General features: G+C 44.4%; 1 protein-coding gene across 1 annotated transcript in view; it reads right to left on the reverse strand.

Moving 5' to 3' along the window:
- Positions 1-19,692, reverse strand: part of LOC137657811 (protein C1orf43 homolog) — a 127,964-nt gene that overhangs the window by 32,278 nt on the left and 75,994 nt on the right. The window contains exon 4 of the mRNA XM_068392339.1: positions 13,354-13,579. Within this exon, the coding sequence (XP_068248440.1) occupies positions 13,354-13,579 (226 nt within the window). The remainder of the gene's footprint in view (positions 1-13,353; positions 13,580-19,692) is intronic.

A 19,692-nucleotide genomic window follows, 5' to 3' on the forward strand; every position in this document is an offset into this window, starting at 1 on the left:
ACAATCCCCTCGCTGTCCAGCACCAACCTTATGTGGATCGAGCAACGAGGGGAGACTTTCTTCAAGGTAAGGAGTACTGCCATAGCTTCCAGAAAGTTTATGTGAAATGTCTTGAATAGATTGGACCAAGTCCCTTGGGCCTTCTTCCGATGAGAATGACCTCCCCACCCCTCCTTCGAGGCGTTTGTGTGAATAGTCAACGAGAGGGGAGGTGGCTGAAGAAGTACCGACTTCTTTAGTCGCCTGACTTGGGACCAAGGCCTGAGAAGCGTACGTAGACGAAGCGGAACTGATCTTATCAGATCTCTTCGCGCGTTTGATGCATAACTTCTCCAAACTCCGGTTGCATCCTTTACCTGTGCTCTTAGCACCAGGTCTGTTACTGAGGCAAACTGGAGAGAACCCAGCACTCTCTCCTGTTCGCGTCTTGATATCCTTTCGGAATCTAGAAGTCTCTTGACAGAACCAGCTATCTCCTTCCTCTTCTTCGCCGGGATGGAGAGTTGGTGTGACACTAGGTCCCAGTGGATTCCCAACCACTGGAACTTTTGAGATGGAGAAAGTCGAGACTTTTTTCTGTTGATCTTGAAGCCTAGATACTCTAGGAACTGGATCACCTGTAGGGAAGCTTGCAAACATTCTGTCTTGGATGCTGCCCACACTAGCCAGTCGTCCAGGTAGGCTACCACCTGGATTCCCTTTAGGCGTAATTGTTTGAGAGCTACGCTCGCAAGCTTTGTGAAGATCCTTGGGGCTATGTTTAGCCCGAATGGCATGGCTCTGAAGGCGTAGAGTCTTCGATGTAGCTTGAACCCTAGGTAGGAGGAGAGTTGACGATTGATTGGAACGTGCCAATAGGCGTCTGACAAATCTATGGAGACGGTAAATGCCCTCTTGGGCAGTAAGGTCCTTATGTGTTGCAGTGTTAGCATCTTGAACTTGCAGTTCACAATGAACTTGTTGAGTGGCGACAAGTCCAGAATGACTCTGAGTTTTTCTGAGTCCTTCTTGGGAACACAAAACAGCCTCCCTTGGAATTTGATGGACTTTACCCTTCGGATTACCCTTTTCTCCAACAGTTCTTGAATGTACTCCTCCAGAACGGGGTTGGAGTGTTAGAAAAATCGAGGGCACGGGGGTGGAGTGTTGGAAAAATCGAGGGCACGGGGGTGGAGTGCTGTACCAGCTCCAACCCAGTCCATTCTTGAGTAGGCTGTGGGCCCAGGGATCGAAGGTCCACCGATCCCGAAAATTCTGAAGTCTCCCTCCTACCGGTATCATCTCCCTTTGACTGCTGTTGCCCTGAGGCCTTGCCTCCTTGACCGCGACCACCCCTGAATCCCCTCCCCCTTGAGGGCGTCTAGAGGAACCTCTGGCTGCTCCTCTAAGCTTCGCTCGAAAGGTAGTTGACTGCCCTTCGAACGCTGGGTTAAATGCCGGAGACTGCGTCGACACGGCTTGGGGTACCCACTGGTACGTGGTCGGGGTTTGTGCCACCATCTGGGGCACTGTAGGCATAGGAAATTGCTGTTGCTGCTGCTGTCCGAATGGCTTGGCTGGCCGAGAGGGTAGCCTAGTCTTCTTAGTCTTCCTCTTTGGTTGGGGACCATCATCCGGGGAAGACTTTCTCTTGAGGGATAGGCCCCACTTCTGGAGAAGGTTTCTATTCTCCGTGGCGGCCTTATCTACAACCTCCTTGACCGCTTCACTAGGAAAGAGGTCTTTGCCCCAAATGTTGGAGGAGATTAGCTTCCTTGGCTCGTGCCTCACCGCAGCCGAGGCGAACACGAACTCCCTACAAGCCCTCCTAGCTTTGACGAAGCTATAAAGGTCCTTCGTCACTGTGACTAAGTGTGTCTTAGCCACAACCATGAATTTCTCATGGAGCTTGGGGTCACTTGCCATTATCTCCAGAGTTGTTTGATGAGACATTGAGGCAGCAAGTCTTTCTTTTGTCTCAAGTTCCCTTCGCAAAAGAAAGTCAGACAGCTTGGGGAGGTTCTCACCGAACTGACGTCCGGCAATATCAGCCTCCAACTTCCCGACTGAGAAGGTAAGATGGACGTCCTTCCAGTCCTTGTGGTCCATGGGTAGGGCCAAAGACAGAGGTTTACACTCCTCCAAGGAGGGGCATGGCTTACCTGCCTTGACTGGTTTCAGCACAGCCGTAAACCCTTTCTGCATAAAGGGGAAGGCTCTAGAAGGAGAGGACACAAAGGAAGGGTGCTTCTTACTCAAAGCAGGTACCTTCGAGTTTGAGAAGCCCCTCTCTTTCATCGAGCTTGACAATAAAGCTTGAGCCTTAGCGTGGTCCAAAACTATGACCTCCTTCGGCTCTGTTTCTTCCTTTGAGGCTGGTTCCTTCCTTAGACGGACATAACAGTCCGGATACGACTCCTTGCTGGGCCAGAATTCCACCTCCTCAAGGGGGACTGAGCCCAACTTCTCCGAAATGACGATTTTTCCCGTCGTCATAGGCATGTGCTCAGCATACTTCCAAGGGTTAACATCTGAGCACAAGGGAAGGTCTTTCACGCTGAGCTTCTTCTGGGGCCCACGTGATGCTGCAAGTCTCCGCATCTCCAGCTTCATTGCAGCCGCCTTCTCATTATTCTCCCTCTGCATCTGTTGGATCATTCCAACGATGGAGGAAAGGGTCTTTCCCAGCTCATCTGGGAGAGAGGACGATGTTGAGGGAATAGGTTCAGTGGCCTGAACCGGAGTAGCCGACACCTCGTCGACCTCTTCCTCTTCATTGTCTGGAGCCTGCTCTTCATCCTGGTCTTCCGCCAGAAGGTCATCTTCCAGACGCTCGGACACCTCCGACATCCTATCGACCAATTGGATGTCCTGCAGGACGTCCGCGACTTCAGAATCCACAGGGATCTGAACCACTGGTATCTCCACTTGGGGCTGGGGAATCACTGCATCAGCTGATGCCCTGGGGAAAAGGTAAGCCCTCATCTTCTCACTTGGAAGATAAGGCCCAGAAGTGTTCTTCTGAAAGCCCGTTACCCAGGTACGAAGCTTCTCCCTTGCTGCGTCCCATGACTCCGTCGTCTTAAGGGAATAAAAAGCCACAGTAATCAGGTTTGTGCACACGGTACATACCTGCGGGTCCCAATACCGGAGATCACCTTTGGAGACTGCGCATGCTGCGTGCCACCTACACAAATCATGTCCGCAGAAGTTCTTGCTGCGGACGTTGCAGAAAACGATTCCACACTTCGGATGGTCCTCCTGTAGAGAGAAGAAAAATCCATGAGTATCAAGTGAACTACGTATCACTGGATATACATAGCTTAGCACAACTAAACTAGAAAGGAAAGACACACTTGTATTTCCCCGCACAGTCAATTGCTGCAACCTTCCAGATAATAAAATCGTATGGCCAATCTATTCTAGAGCAGCCAATGAATAGTTTCAAGAGGAAACAGGTGTAGCTCACACCCAAAAAATGATTTTAAAATGCTGGATAGTAGACAAGAAAGAACTCACTTTCTTTATCTGTAAGGTTACACCAAAGGGCTGTGCGAGACAACACAAAAGTGTTAGAAAAACTTAGTGTTGTAACAAATACTATACTATAGTTTTCTCCCTACAGTATATACTATACTGAAAAATACTGGCTACAGTATAGAAGGTAATGTGCCGGCCGGCACACACCTTAACTAGTTCCAAAGTATACTACATAAGAACTATAAGGTGGAAGAACGCTGGTTCAAATGCATGTGCCGGCCGGCAACTGTGATATATAGCCGGCCGGCAAAGGTATACAACCAATGCCGGCCGGCAGCAAAAGAACCAGAGAACTCCGACTGCCCGGCTGCCGGCCACTCAAGTCGGCAGCCGGACTAGAGTACAACACTAGAAGAAAAACAGAATGGATGCCGGGATAAGAGAGTGTACTACCTCAAAACCTGGCAACCCGAAAGAGTGCACATAAGGAAGGGGAGAATATAACTTCAGGCTTCCTGACCAATGCCATCCGGCTCTACAGACAAACATGGATAAGAGACCAAGGGAGGTCTGGGCAGCACTCAAAGCAGAAGACCCTTGCCGGCCGGCAAGGGACTGAGTCAACCCCACATCCTAACCTATGCTAGGTACAGATGTAGAATGACGGACAGGAATGCAATGGCTAGGCCATCACAAAGGAAAGAGGGGGAAAGGAAGAAGAGGGTCCTGCCAACCTTGCTCTAATAATGAATCACCCGCAGCCAAGAAAACTCATCTTAGCCTAGGGGAGATCCGAGGAGGGAGGCCAGCAATACTTGCCAACTCCCTCGGAACCAAAGCAAGGAAGGCGTTGTTATTCACAGAAAAGAGGATCTTATCCTCCACACCGAGAACAACAACACAAGACTAGTCTGCTAGATCACAAGAAGAAGGAATCATCTCGTACAGAAACCTTCGAAAGTGAACTAAGGAGGCTAAGCCTCCTGTGTCTGTTGTCAGTCTAGCGAGGGAATCTCAACCACAAGCTAGACATCAACAGACTCAGACTAAGAACTCTGATGTCCTGCCCCCTCCCTGAAGCCAGACTTACTGGAAACAGGAAGGAACAGAACACCCTAATATAGTTGTATCTAAAGTCAATTCAGATAAACCATTAGGGTTAAGCCCAAGGCTTAAACAGAAGGAAAGGGATTGCACACCTTCTCCGAAGAGAAGAGAGCAACCGGGGAGTGTGAGAAAGTATACTAAGGCCCCATAGACAACTAGCCTAGGCGCAAAGAGAATCGATTACCTAAATCAATGAAACTCACTCGTATACTATCTTGGAAGAAATCAACATAATCTTAAATGTATAAAACTGCCTAAAGCTTCAATAAAATTTTAAAACACTCGGAAATCTGAATATCATGCAGGAAAGTACTGGGGCCAAACGACTAGGCTACAAGGCCTAACGTAGGCCAGAATCGGCAAATCCTTCGCCAAAACAAAAATACTCAAAGCATCATATAAAGAAATCCTATGTAACGCTAAACAGCTAAAATTATTAAAGCAAAACAGCCGGGAACGTCGCTCTGGCTAACTAAATAACTCATACCTAGCGAGCGACAGCGTCCAGAACGCCTCCGGTAGGCAACAGCTCTTGTAACAACGATATCACTATCAATCACTTTTAAAATTACCAAGAGCTTACATTTATACATAAAAGAAATAATACTCAACTTATCAGAAGCAGAAGAAGTTGGAGAAAGCATTATAAGTTGAAATAATCCAAGAATAGCGAGAAACACAGGGAAAAAACACCGAGTTGTTGAGCTACGCAAAAAGGAATGCAGATGGCGCCGTCAGCGGCGCAATGCACGCTTACGAAACGGGAGAGGAGAGATACCTTGCGAGCGGCTCTCCTTTCTTTCTCGTTTTCGTTTTCTTGCCAATTGACCCCTTCGAAGTGTTAACTCTGTTCGGGGTGCAGATTGCTATGTGGCGTGTCAAGAATACGTCCTCTGATATTTCGCGATATCCCTGGTTCTTTTATTAGGGATATTCGCTCCAGGAGTTAGAATTCTGGGTACCTTAAGGTAAATTCTCTGGGAATATCGCCGTAGTTATAATATACCCAAGGAAGCTACCCTTTAGGAACTTCCATCAGGACGACATGGCTTGAGCCCAAAAATCAGCATTACTTATTCCAACCCATTGATATATCGGCCAAAAACTATACATAACATCAAACGGGTAATCTCTGGGTGACAAGAAGACCTGAGAGTCCTTTAGTTCAAAGAAAAACACCATTAAAATATGATTAAAAACTTGTAAACAATATACAAAGCACAAAATTTGTCAATCCCTACCCAACTTCAAGGCCATTTATCTAAACCTTACAAGTGAAATATTGGTACTGTATAGACTTTTCAATATGCCATCCTCTTTGATAAAGATGTTATAGCCTCGAGCAAGATAATGTATCATTACTTATGGGTATTACATTAAAAAGTTTATAATTTGTAGAAATACATGTAATTAATTTTTAATTATAATTTTATAATCCTTCAGTGACTCAAAATATGCAAGTGCTTTGTGTTGCTTGATTATTAATATCCATAATCTATATTTCTTCATTATCCAAATTTCCATGATACAGGTAGGAGAACAAATAATATACCGTATGTAATAAAAAACATATTGAAAGAAGGTTTAACTTCACAAATAGATAATAATTTATTTTCTACTATCAAGAAGCATTGTAAATTACTAAAATTAGAATATGATATTTTCATTATAAAATAAATTTTTGAATATACTTACCCGGTAAATATATAAATAGCTGACGTCTCCGACGGTCGACAGATTCCAAAAACTCGCGAGCGATCGCCATGAAGGCTGCCGGGTGTGCCCACCAGCGCCGACTATCGGCCAGATACCGCATATACTTCTCAACCAAACCAGTTCTTCTCAGTCCGTAGGGTCTCTATCGGGGAGGAAGGGAGGGCCTTTAATATTATATATTCACCGGGTAAGTATATTAAAAAATTTATTTTATAATGAAAATATCATTTTTAAATATTAAACTTAGCCGGTGACTATATAAATAGCTGATTCACACCCATAGTGGTGGGTAGAGACCAGTATTAAAACAATAAAGGCGTATATGCTCAAGAGTTTTTGACAACTATTCAAAAAACAAACTTAAGTATAAGTACCTGGTAAGGAAGCTGACTCTGATAATTACTCTGCCTCATTAGTCCGCTATCCTCACGAAGCCCAGCGTTCCTCTTAGGATGCTGAAAGACTCCCAGGAGCTGCTATATCCAGGGTGAACACCCCTATAACAGGACCTCATCAATACCCTTAATCTGGGCACTCTCAAGAAACAATATTTTGACCACCCGCCAAATCAAAAAGATTGCGAAAGACTTCTTAGTCTACCGTACAACCCAAAATAAGATTAAAAATTTCAAGAGTAGATTGAAAGGATATTGGGATTAAGGGAATGTAGTGGTAGAGCCTTCACCCACTACTGCACTAACTGCTACGAATGGTCCCAGTGTGTAGCAGTCCTCATAAAGAGTCTGGACATCTTTCAAGTAATATGAAGCGAATACCGACTTGCTTCTCCAAAAGGTCGCGTCCATAATACTTTTAATGGATCTATTTTGCTTAAACGCTACTGAAGTTGCTATCGCTCTAACTTCATGAGCCTTGACTTTAAGTAAATTACGATCCTTCTCACTTAAATGAGAGTGTGCCTCCCGAATCAAAAGTCTAATAAAATAAGACCACGCATTCTTAGACATGGGCAAAGAGGGCTTTTTAACGGAGCACCATAAAGCCTCTGAACAACCTCGTAGCGGTTTAGTTCTGGATAAATAAAATTTAAGAGCTCTAACGGGGCACAGCACTCTTTCAACTTCATTCCCCACAATCTCAGAAAGACTGGGGATTTCAAATGATTTAGGCCAAGGACGAGACGGAAGTTCATTCTTGGCCAAAAAACCAAGTTGAAGAGCACATACTGCTTTATTAGTGGAGAAGCCGATGTTCTTGCTAAAAGCATGTATCTCACTAACCCTTTTAGCCGAAGCCAAGCTCACCAAAAAAAGTGTCTTGAGGGTAAGATCCTTCAGGGAGGCTGAATTTAATGGTTCAAACCTGTCTGACATAAGGAACCGTAGGACCACGTCCAAGTTCCAAGCAGGAGTCGAAATATGACGCTCCTTGGAAGTCTCGAAAGACTTAAGCAGGTCTTGGAGATCTTTGTTATTAGAAAGATCCAAACCCCTATGCCTGAAAACAGAAGCAAACATGCTTCTGTAGCCTTTAATGGTGGATGCAGAGAGGGAGCGACCGTTTCTCAGATAAAGCAGAAAATCCGCAATCTACGCTACAGAGGCACTGGAAGAGGAAATAGAGGAGGACTTGCACCAGTCTCTAAATACCTCCCATTTCGACTGATAGATCCTGATGGTAGAGAATCTTCTAGCCCTCGCGATCACTCTAGCTGCCTCCTTCGAAAACCCTCGAGCTCAAGAGAGTCTTTCGATAATCTGAAGGCAGTTAGACGAAGCGTGGGGAGGCTTTGATGAAATCTCTTTACGTGAGGCTGTCGCAAGAGATCCATCCGCAACGGCAGACTTCTTGGAACGTATACCAGCCATAGAAGTACCTCTGTGAACCACTCTCTCGCGGGCCAGAGGGGAGCAACTAACGTCAACCTGGTCCCTTCGTGAGAGGTGAACTTCTGCAGCACCTTGTTTAGGATCTTGAAAGGTGGAAAGGCATAAACGTCCAGGTGAGACCAGTCCAGCAGGAAAGCGTCTATATGAGCTGCCTCTGGATCTGGAACTGGAAAGCAGTAAGTCGAGAGCCTCTTTGTCAGTGAAGTCGCAAAAAGATCTATGGTGGGTTGACCCCATGTCATCCATAGCTTCTCGCACACAGTCTTGTGCAACGTCCACTCCATGGAGATGACTTGTCCTCTTCTGCTGAGGCAGTCCGCCAAGACATTCATTTCTCCTTGCACAAATCTCGTCAAAAGAGAGATGTTACTTGCCTTAAATGGAGTTCCTTCTGATCCGTGGACCAAAGACCCGAGCATTCCAGACTGTCCAGTGGAGCTCCCTAACCCAAATCCGATGCATCTGAATACAACACATGGTTTGGGTTCTTGATCGCAAGAGAAAGACCTTCTCGAAGTCTGATGTTGCTGTCCCACCAAGTCAGACATGTCTAGACTGAGTTGGAGATTGGGATAGAGATACTCTCTAAGCCCTTCTCCTTGTTCCAATGGTTTAGGTGAAATTGGAGAGGGCAAAGGTTGTGTTTCCCCAGAGAGATAAACTACTCCAGCGATGAAAGAGTTCCCCCGAGGCTCGTTCAAACTCTTACAAAGCAACTGTTTTTCTCTTGCAAGTGACGGACTTTTAACAGAGCTTGTTCCATTCTTGTGGGAGACGAAAAGGCCCGAAAAATTCGACACTGTATCTCCATTCCCAAATAAAGAATAGTCTGGGATGGAGTACTGTAAGTTACGACTTCTCTACGTTCACTATGAGACCTAGCTCCTTGGTTAGGTCTAATGTCCATTAGAGGCTCTCCAGACAGCGATGTAATGACGACGCCCTGGTTAGCCAGTCGTCAAAACAAAGGGAGGCTCTGAATCCTCAAAAAATGTAGAAAGCTTGCTACATTTTGCAAGAGCCTTGTAAAAACAAGAGGAGCAGGAATGAGGCCGAAGCACAGTGCTCGAAATTGGTACACTACTTTCCCGTCCACAAACCTCAGATGTTGTTGAAAGTTTGGATGAATCGGGATGTGGAAGTATGCATCCTGAAGGTCGAGAGAGACCATCCAGTCGCCTTCCCTTACTGCTGCCAAGACAGATTGGGTAGTCTTCATCGTGAACTTTGTCTTGACAATGAACACATTGAGCGCACTTACATCTTAAGTACCCCTGCAGTGAACGTGGCTGCCAGATCATTGGAGCCATCCCTGATAGCCTTGTTCATGCATGACCTAATTGTACAGCAATACATTGACAGCTGGAGAGACTTTCTTACTTAAGGCACCCAGGGACCAATCCAACAAATAAATACTTCAAACGCTCGAAAAAACTCCTAACAGGAGATGGTCTAGTTCTGAAGCAGACCATAAAATCTTGGAGCGTCTCATGGCTAGACGACGAGGAGAGTCCACTAGGCTTAAGAAGTCTCCCTGGGCAGAGGCAGGTACTCCTAAGCCGAGAACTTCTCCTGTGTCACACCAGACGCTCGAGCGAGAAGCTAATTAAGAAGGAGGAAAAGCAAAAGCAGACGTTCCTAAACTTCTCCTGGATTCCAACCAGTCTCCCAGTAAGAGCATGGCTCTCTTGGAAGAACAAGAGAGAACTGACTTCGTAAATGTAGGAGTCGAAGAAAGTCATGCCAAGAGTAAACTCAGACGGCGGAGCAGCCGTTACAAAACGAGTAGGACAAAATTTCACTAAAGAAATTCATAATTATAAAACTAGGGATTGTTGGACCACCCTAGGATACTCCTCTTCTGAATGACTCCTCAAAGGTACATTAGTTGAAAGGGGGTCATCAACTTCTTCAGAAGGCACATCATCTGATAAATCTAAAGTCTTGCGAGAAGGAGATTTATATTCAGAATGACGTGAAGGAAAAGCCTGACAGGCTACATCAACTTGTATATGAACAGAAGTTAAAGTTGGAGGGTCGATGTCACATTGTGACTGCAGAGAATGTTATTCTACTACACGTCGTGACAGAAGTAACTGACGTTCAAACGTCCCGTAGTAACAGCGGTGACTGCTGTTCGATGCTATATCGTGACTACGATGACTGACCCTCGACGTCACGTCATGTCTACGGTGTCTACCGCTCAACGTCACGTCGTGTCTGCGGTGTCTGCAGCTCAACGTCACGCTGTGACTGCGGTGGCTGACGCTAAAAGCGATCAAAGTTACATCGAGATTTATGCTCCGCATCTCGTTTAACAGCAAAGCTGTCACTAGGGATAACGTCAGCGTGGCGTAACAAAGCTCGTTTAGAAGGTTGAAGACCCGAATCACGTATCCCAGAACCGTGACGTACAAAAAGCAAAGGATCCTTTCGCACAGGAACAGGATCGTAAGCTTCTATTAAAGAAGAAACCTTTAACAGCATATCTTGCAAAACACTTAACTTCGGATCAACCTGTGACTGCGGTGGCTGACGTTCAAACGTCACGTAGTAACAGCGGTGACTGCTGATCGATGCTATATCGTGACTACGGTGACTGACACTCGACGTTACGTTGTGTCTACGGTGTCTACCGCTCAACGTCACGTCGAGTCTGTGGCAGAAACGTCTGTACATGAACGTCATCGCTATGAACGGGACTCTCATGATGACTACAGCTAGGACGTTGAACTTGTTCTGAAGGAACTAATAAACGTTTCAACCGTCTCGAAACCTTACGCCCAGGCTTTTAAAGAGACGAATCATCGGAAGACGAGGAGAAACTTCGTCTCTCCTGTCTTATGGCAAGGACGTGCTTGACGAGCAACGTCTGATACCTTTGAGGGAACGTCTGTTCGTTGGTTTACACCCCTCACTCCCTTAGGTCCTACGACATTCCTTCTCCCTGGTGCAGGGGAGCCTGAAAGAGGTCTCGGACTAGGCAAGCGACAAGCACGAACAAACGAACCCTCCGCAACACAGAACATGTTTTTTTGCACTTTCTTCACTGATATCGCATTTTTAATAATTTCACATTAGACATGAATAAAGCTGATTTCTACCTGAAGCACGCAATTCTCCCTTAAATCAAAAGGTTAGAATTGCGAAATGAGTCGTATAATGTAAGCACATTAGTACAAAATGAAACACACATGCAAAAATCAATAAACATATACATATACAGTGAACCCTCGCTACTTCGCGGTTCGACCATCGCGGATTCACCACTTCGCGGATTTTTTCCATAACCCATATATATACAGTAACATATATACATATATATGTATGCATGTATTTATGTATATATGTATGTATGTATATATGTAGGTATGTACAGTATATGTGTATACATATATATATATATATATATATATATATATATATATACACACACACACACACACATATATATATATATATATACATACATATATATATATATCTAAAGTAGGAAGATGTGATGTAGTTCTAAGGGAATAGTATGGGAAATATGTCTGGGTAATAAGCAAAGCTCTACCTCCAGTTTGTTTCTTCATTATGATCAGAGATAAATGTAAACAAAACATTGGTTGCCATTTTTTAACGTGCTTTTTAGCGTGTTTAGGAAATGCATGATATAAAATTGCCTTTAATATTTGTGCCTGTTTTAGTTTAGGGTACTGTAGTACATGCATTAAGTGTTCTGTACATCAAAGGGTAGTTTGTTAACAGTACTACGTACAAGGGAAGGTTTTAAAAGTCTGAATATACATGTTGAATAAATAGGTAAATATGGTGTCACTACTTCGCGGATTTTCACCTATCGCGGCCGCGTCTGGAACCTATCTACCGCGATAAACGAGGGTTCACTGTATATCGAATAAAACGGAAATATATAAAGTTAAAAAGATCAGTGACTGGGGATGAGACTAAAAACTAGTTTACTAAGGACTACGTTTTCAATCTCTCACCGTACAGTGCCTTGGGATGAGAATAAAAACTAAAACGTTTTATCCTCTCTCCCCGTACAGAGACTTGGGACGAGAGTAAAAATCTGAATCGAGAACAACGTTACTCGCTCCCAAACTCCTTGTACAGAGACTTGGGACGAGAATAAAGATCGGATCGTTCTCTCTTTCTCTCTCTCTCTCTCTCTCTTGTCACTCACAAGAGAATGGATCACTCACTCTTCGTCAATAACAGGTTATTTGACTAAAGGAAAAAACTGAAAGGACTAAGAAATTGAAAATTAACATGTTCCTTTAAATTAGTATCTAAAAAACTTCAGTTTGAAAGAAGAATGAACAAAACGTCAAAATCGATTTACTCTTTCTGCAAAGTGAAACCGTGATTCTCTCTTTCTCTATCGTAACGATAGAGCGCAAACTGCGTAGCATAAATAAACCAAACGTTAGTTCATCTTTGAAAAACAGCACGAAGACTATTCAAAGAATAAATTTCTTAAAATATTTTCTAAAAATATTCATCTCATCACTCTTACAGAGCAACTGTTTTAAACTAAACAAAAATAAAAGTTGAATGGGCTCAACGTTGTTTAACTTCGTTTTCCAAGTCAGGACCGCCTACAAAAAATAGGTAAAGGCCGCATATAAACAAAAACATAAAATTTATCTTGGTGTTTAGTATAAATGGAAAGCTAATCGAAGAGGCCTAATAAAGGCGGGTGAGAAATAAAATATATAGAGGTAAATCTATAAATATCAACAATAATTTATAAAGTGATAAAATAATTACTAAAAGCCTTTAACACACTTCCGTACACTGAGGGAAGGGTCGGCCATCTTTTCTCTATGGAAAAACCAGAGCGAGATTAAAAAAAAAAAAAAAAAGGCAAAAACTTTTCCTCTCCTTTCAAAAGCATTTCTTTTGAAGATAGTATTGAATAATCCAACACGGCGAAAGCAATAAAACCAAAACCAAGTACTTCACCAATCGGTAGAAAACTCGAGGTCAAGCGCGAGCGGAACCAGTGCTGTCTTTAACACCGACAGAGAAGAACTGGTTTGGTTGAGAAGTATATGCGGTATCTGGCCGATAGTCGGCGCTGGTGGGCACACCCGGCAGCCTTCATGGCGATCGCTCGCGAGTTTTTGGAATCTGTCGACCGTCGGAGACGTCAGCTATTTATATATTCACCGGCTAAGTTTAATATTTAAAAATAAGACTTAGAGGAACCTACCAGTGTAATATTCGTAGCAGCAAGCTATGATACGGAGTGAACTGCGTCGCTGTAAACTGCATTGGGTGATGTCTTGCATGGTCGTAGTAATCACACAATTCATGAATCATCCTCTGTTCTACGGAGGCCAAAACACAGCCGGGATTTGTCAAGTTCATCAGATAAGCTCGAATGCTTTCTCTTGAGCCTCGAGGACTGACCCCTTCTAACGATGAAAGTTCTTGCTCTGTAAAATGAAACTACAGTGATTAAGAGAAACCTGATTGCTATCACTGTATAAAAATAACAAATTTAAGATAATTAGTATTTTTACTACCCATACAAATCAGTTATTAATATGGGTATATTCTAGCGTGCAAGCTGGTACAGCTGATGAAGAATCATTGAGGATCTTTCATTATAGTAATTTCTATTATACAAACCTGAACTTAGAAAGGTTTTGGAAGAGATTATAAAGTATCATTATGAAAAAGACATTAAAACTCGTAATGCCAGCCAATCTGCCTTTAACAGAATAAGTATACTATTTATAACAAAAAACTATTAATTGGTTATATGTTAGGATGAGTTAACTACAAGTTAATTACAAATTAATCCCAACTCTCCATTCTAAAACTAACAGAACTGAAATCTGGGAACTCTTACAGGTTTAAATGTTGTCATTACAACTGCAAATGCATACAAATAAACAGAAATTCTGAATAACTGCTAAAACCTGGGAACAAAGCAAAGATTAAGGGAATACTTTAGTAAAGCCTCACCCACCTAATGGAGACTAAATTATCTTATGGCTTTGCTTCTTTACTGCCTGCAAATACCTAAACCACTGGCCAATGTATATTTCTCAAATTGAGTGATGCAAAAGACAGCTAAAAGACCAACCTTAACATGAGGCCTGAGTCATGATGTCTTTAAAAGTTTATCTGGACTGTTAAAGAAATATGATATTTTAATTATAAAATAAATTTTTGAATATACTTACCCGGTGAATATATAATAGCTGCAACTCTGTTGCTCGACAGACACATACATAAAAAACTCGCGAGCGATCGCTATGCAGGTTGCGGGTGTGCCCACCAGCGCCAACTGTCGGCCAGATACCACTCTCGGATGTAAACAAAACCTTCAATTTCTTCTCATCCCACTGCGTCTCTATTGGGGAGGAAGGGAGGGTCGTTTAATTTATATATTCACCGGGTAAGTATATTCAAAAATTTATTTTATAATTAAAATATCATTTTTAAATATTTAACTTAGCCGGTGAATATATAATAGCTGATTCACACCCAAGGAGGTGGGTAGAGACCAGAGTTAATTATGTTTACAGCGTATAAGCTAAGAGTTTTTTCATTTTGGCAGTTATCAATATAACAAAACCAAAATAAATAGGTACCTGGTGAGGAAGTTGACTTAGACGATTACTCTGCCTTGTAAGTCTGTCTTCCTCACGGAGCCCAGCGATCCTCTTAGGATGCTGACAGACTCCCAGGAGCTGAAGTATCAAGGGCTGCAACCCATACAACAGGACCTCATCAAACCCCTAATCTGGGCGCTCTCAAGAAATGACTTTGACCACCCGCCAAATCAATCAGGATGCGAAAGGCTTCTTAGCCTTCCGAACAACCCATAAAATAATATTAAAAACATTTCAAGAGACAGATTAAAAGGGTATTGGAATTAGGGAAGTGTAGTGGTAGAACCCTCACCCACTACTGCACTCGCTGCAACGAATGGACCCAGTGTGTAGCAGTCCTCGTAAAGAGTCTGGACATCTTTTAAGTAAAATGACGCGAACACTGTCTTGTTTCTCCAAAAAGTCGCGTCCATAATACTTTGCAGAGATTTATTTTGCTTGAAGGCCACGGAGGTTGCTATATCTCTAACTTCGTGCGTCTTAACCTTAAGCAAACATCGGTCTTTCTCATTCAAGTGAGAATGAGCTTCTCGTATTACAAAAATCTGATAAAATATGACAAAGAATTCTTTGACATAGGCAATGAAGGTTTCTTAACTGAGCACCATAATGCCTCAGATTTCCCTCGTAATGACTTAGTACGAGCTAAATCGAACTTAAGAGCTCTAACAGGACATAATACTCTTTCCAGTTCGTTGCCTACGATCTCTGATAAGCAAGGAATATCAAAAGATTTAGGCCAAGGACGAGAAGGCAGTTCATTTTTGGCCAGGAAACCAAGTTGAAGTGAACAAGTGGCTTTTTTCTGTAGAAAAGCCGATGTTCTTACTGAAGGCATGAAGTTCACTGACCCTTTTAGCCGAAGCCAAGCACACTAGGAAAAGTGTCTTGAGGGTGAGATCCTTCAGGGAGGCTGAATGTAATGGCTCAAACCTGTCTGACATGAGGAACCTTAGGACCACGTCTAAGTTCCATCCAGGAGTTGCCAAACGACGTTCCTTAGAGGTCTCGAAAGACTTAAGGAGATCTTGGAGATCTTTATTGTTGGAAAGATCTAAGCCTCTATGTCGAAAGACCGAAGCCAACATGCTCCTGTAGCCCTTAATCGTGGGAGCTGAAAGGGAGCGAACCTTTCTCAGATGTAAAAGAAAATCTGCGATTTGGGCTACAGAGGTACTGGACGAGGACACAGATGCTGACTTGCACCAGTCTCGAAAGACTTCCCACTTCGACTGGTATACTCTAATGGTAGAAGCTCTCCTAGCTCTTGCAATCGCACTGACTGCCTCCTTCGAAAAACCTCTAGCTCTTGAGAGTCTTTCGATAGTGTGAAGGAAGTCAGACGAAGAGCGGGGAGGCTTTGATGGACATTCTTTACGTGGGGCTGACGTAACAGATCTACCCTTAGAGGAAGACTTCTAGGAAAGTCTACCAGCCATTGAAGTACCTCGGTGAACCACTCTCTCGCGGGCCAGAGGGTAGCAACCAACGTCAACCTTGTCCCTCCGTGAGAGGCGAACTTCTGCAGTACCTTGTTGACTATCTTGAATGGTGGGAATGCATATAAGTCCATAAAAGACCAATCCAGTAGAAACGCGTCTATGTAGATTGCTTCTGTATCTAGGACTGGAGAGCAAAAGATTGGTAACCTTTTGGTCAACGAGGAGGCAAAGAGGTCTATGGTTGGTTGACCCCAAGAAGCCCAAAGACTCTTGCCCACGTCCTTGTGGAGGGTCCATTCCGTGGGTATCACCTGACCCCTCCAACTGAGACAGTCTGCCAAGACGTTCAAGTCCCCCTGGATGAATCTCGTCAACAGGGAGATGCCTCGAATTCTAGACCATAAGAGAAGGTCCCTTGCGATCTCGAGCAGCGTGAAGGAGTGTGTGCCTCCTTGCTTGAAGATGTACGCCAAAGTTGTGGTGTTGTCTGAGTTGACCTCTACCACTTAGTTTCGAAGACGCTTCCTAATATCATCAAGGCCAAGTGGACTGGTAATAGCTCCTTGCCGTTGATGTGCATGCTCTTCTGACTTGAGGTCCACAGACCCGCGCATTCCCGACCGTCCAGGGTCGCACCCAACCCAAACCCGACGCGTCTGAGGACAACACGTGGTTTGGGTTCTTGACTGCTAGGGATAGTCCCTCTCTCAGACTGATATTGCTATCCCACCATTTCAGGCATGCCTTTATTGGTTCGGAGACTGGGAATGATACCGTCTCTAATGTCTTGTCCTAGTTCCAGTGAGAGGCTAGATGGAACCGGAGAGGCAGAAGGGGTAGTCTCCCTAGTGAGACAAACTGCTCCAGGGATGAGAGAGTCCCTACGAGACTGTTCCAACTCCTGACTGAATAAACGTTTTCTTTTCAGCATTAGTTGGACTTCGAGCAGGGCTTGACTGCGAATCTCCATCCCTAAAATAGAATAATCTGGGATGGGATCAGTTGGGACTTTAAGGTTGACCACAAGTCCCAACTCCCTGGCCAGACTCAACGTCCAATGTAGATCCTGCAGACAGCGAAGGCTGGACGATGCTCGGAGAAGCCAGTCGTCCAAGGACAGGGAGGTCGAAACTGGTACCCCACATTCCTGTAAACAAACCTCAGAAACGGTTGGGAATCCGGGTGTATAGGAATGTGGAAGTATGCCTCCTGAAGGTCGAGAGAGACCATCCGGTCGCCTTCCATAAATGCTGTCAAGACAGCCTGGTAGACTTCATCGTGAAGTTTGTCTTGACAATGAACACATTGAGCGCACTTGCCTCTTCCGTACTCCTGCAATGAACATGGCTGCCAAATCATGGAGCCATCCCTGAGGGACTTGTTCCTGCAGAGAACGTGGCTGTCAGATCATTGGAGCCATCCCTGAAAGCCTTGTTTATGCATGACATAATTGTACAGCAAAACTTCAAAGGCTCGAAAACAGCTGTGAAGTTGACCTGTAAAATCTTGGAGCGTCTCATGGCCAGGCGCCAGGGAGAGTCTATGAGGTTTGAGAAGTCTATCTGGGCAGAGGCAGGAACTCCCAAGCCGAGAACTTCTCTCGTGTCATATCAGACTCTCGCTCTATAAGCCAGTTTAAAAGAAGGGAAAGCAAAGGCTGTATCCCCCAAACTCCTCCTGGTGATAAACCAGTCGCCTAGCAAACGTAAAGCTCTCTAGGAGAGCGAGAGAGCACTAGCTTATAAAACAACGGCTTCGAAGTAGCTAGGCCTAGTGTAAGCTCTGACGTTTAGGCGAACGAGGAGCAGCAGTTACAAAAAGATCCGGACAAAGATCCTTAAAAATCAGCATGATTTATTTAAAGTCCATAGAGGGCTAAGCAGCTTTAGGCTCCTCTCCGTCTGACAGAGTCCTCAAGGGAATATCAGTAGGAGGGGGAACAGCAACTTCCTCATCTAAAGGAACCTTGTCCGATAATAGCTGAGTCTCAAGCAAGGGAGAGACCTACCGTGGTGGCAATGCTTTACAAGCAGAGTCCACACGCACTGGTGCATTAGTAGCGGACCAGGACGCAACGTCATGTAACTGCTTGACAGTCTGTGAACTGTCAACAACAACAGGTGCGAGAGACCAGGACGCAACGTCATGTAACTGCTTGACAGTCTGTGAACTGTCAACAACAACAGGTGCGTGAGGACGCACAGCGTCCACTCGAGACTGCTTTGAACGCCTAGACTGAGCAGTCAAAACAACTCTAGAATGCTGAGGTTGACGCTCAGCGTCAAAACAAGTCAACTCCGATTGTTAGCGAACGTCCTGAACGTCAACAGGAGCATCAGCAAGTGGCCTAACGTCCAAATGTGGCTGAAAATCCACACGAGACCGCATCGAGTGTGGTTCTAAACAACCTGACTGACGTGACTTAGCTACGCCAACGTCAACAGAACGCACAAAGGAACGTTAGGGTGGCTGAAAGCCAGGATCTCGATGAGATAAACGGCTAGGCTCAACGGACTTATCGGCAGAATAGTCTTCCATAAGGGAGGCAAGCTTATTCTGCATGTCTTGCCGTACAACCCATTTAGGATCAACGGAAATGGTTGCGGTAAGAGACGAGGGTAACGTCTGTGACCGCAAAACCTTGCCAACAAAAAGACTCTCGGAGTCTGTGTTTTGTTAGGCGGCGAGCAGTCTTCCGATGACTGCATAGGGTCAGAGCTGTCCTAATGGCTACAACCAGGACGCTGGACCTGTCCTGAAAGGACTGACTTTCGCTTAAGGGCCTCGAAACCTTGTTTCAGGTTTCTTATGCGAAAAGCCTTCGGATGACGAGGAGAAAATCGTCTCTCTCGCCTTATGGTAGGGGTGATCTTGGTAAGATACACCCGATACCATAGAGGGAACGTCTGTTCGCTGATCAAGGCCTCTCGAACCCATAAGTCGTACGACATTACTTCTCCCCTGGGCTTGGGAGCTTGCAAGAGGTCCCGGACTAGGCGAACGACAGGCACGAACAGACGAACCCTCGGTCGCAACACTGATAACACTTTGAGCAATATCACTTTATCACTACGATTTTCTGTTTTGCACTTATTTCACTGAAATCGAAACTTCTACTGATTTCTACCTGAAGCACGCAATTCTACCCTCATCAAAAGGTAGTAATTGCGAAATCAGTCGTATAATGCAAGCACATTAATACCAGCAAAAAACAGTAAACAATTTTAAGATAAAAAATTCAGTGGCAGGGGAAGAGACTAAACACTAGTTCATTCAAAACTACGTTTTCAATCTCTCACCGTACATTGCCTGGGGACGAGAATAAAAAACTAAAAACGTTTTATCCTTTCTCCCCGTACAGAGACTAGGGACGAGAGTAACTCGAGAACAACGTTACCCGCTTGAACGGAACGTTTTCTCTCCTCTCTCTCCCTCCGTCTCTATCTCTCTCTCTCTCTCTCTTGATTTCGCACCTAAGAGAAG

The sequence above is a fragment of the Palaemon carinicauda genome, chromosome 18, assembly GCF_036898095.1.
Source record: "Palaemon carinicauda isolate YSFRI2023 chromosome 18, ASM3689809v2, whole genome shotgun sequence".
NCBI lineage: Eukaryota > Metazoa > Arthropoda > Malacostraca > Decapoda > Palaemonidae > Palaemon > Palaemon carinicauda.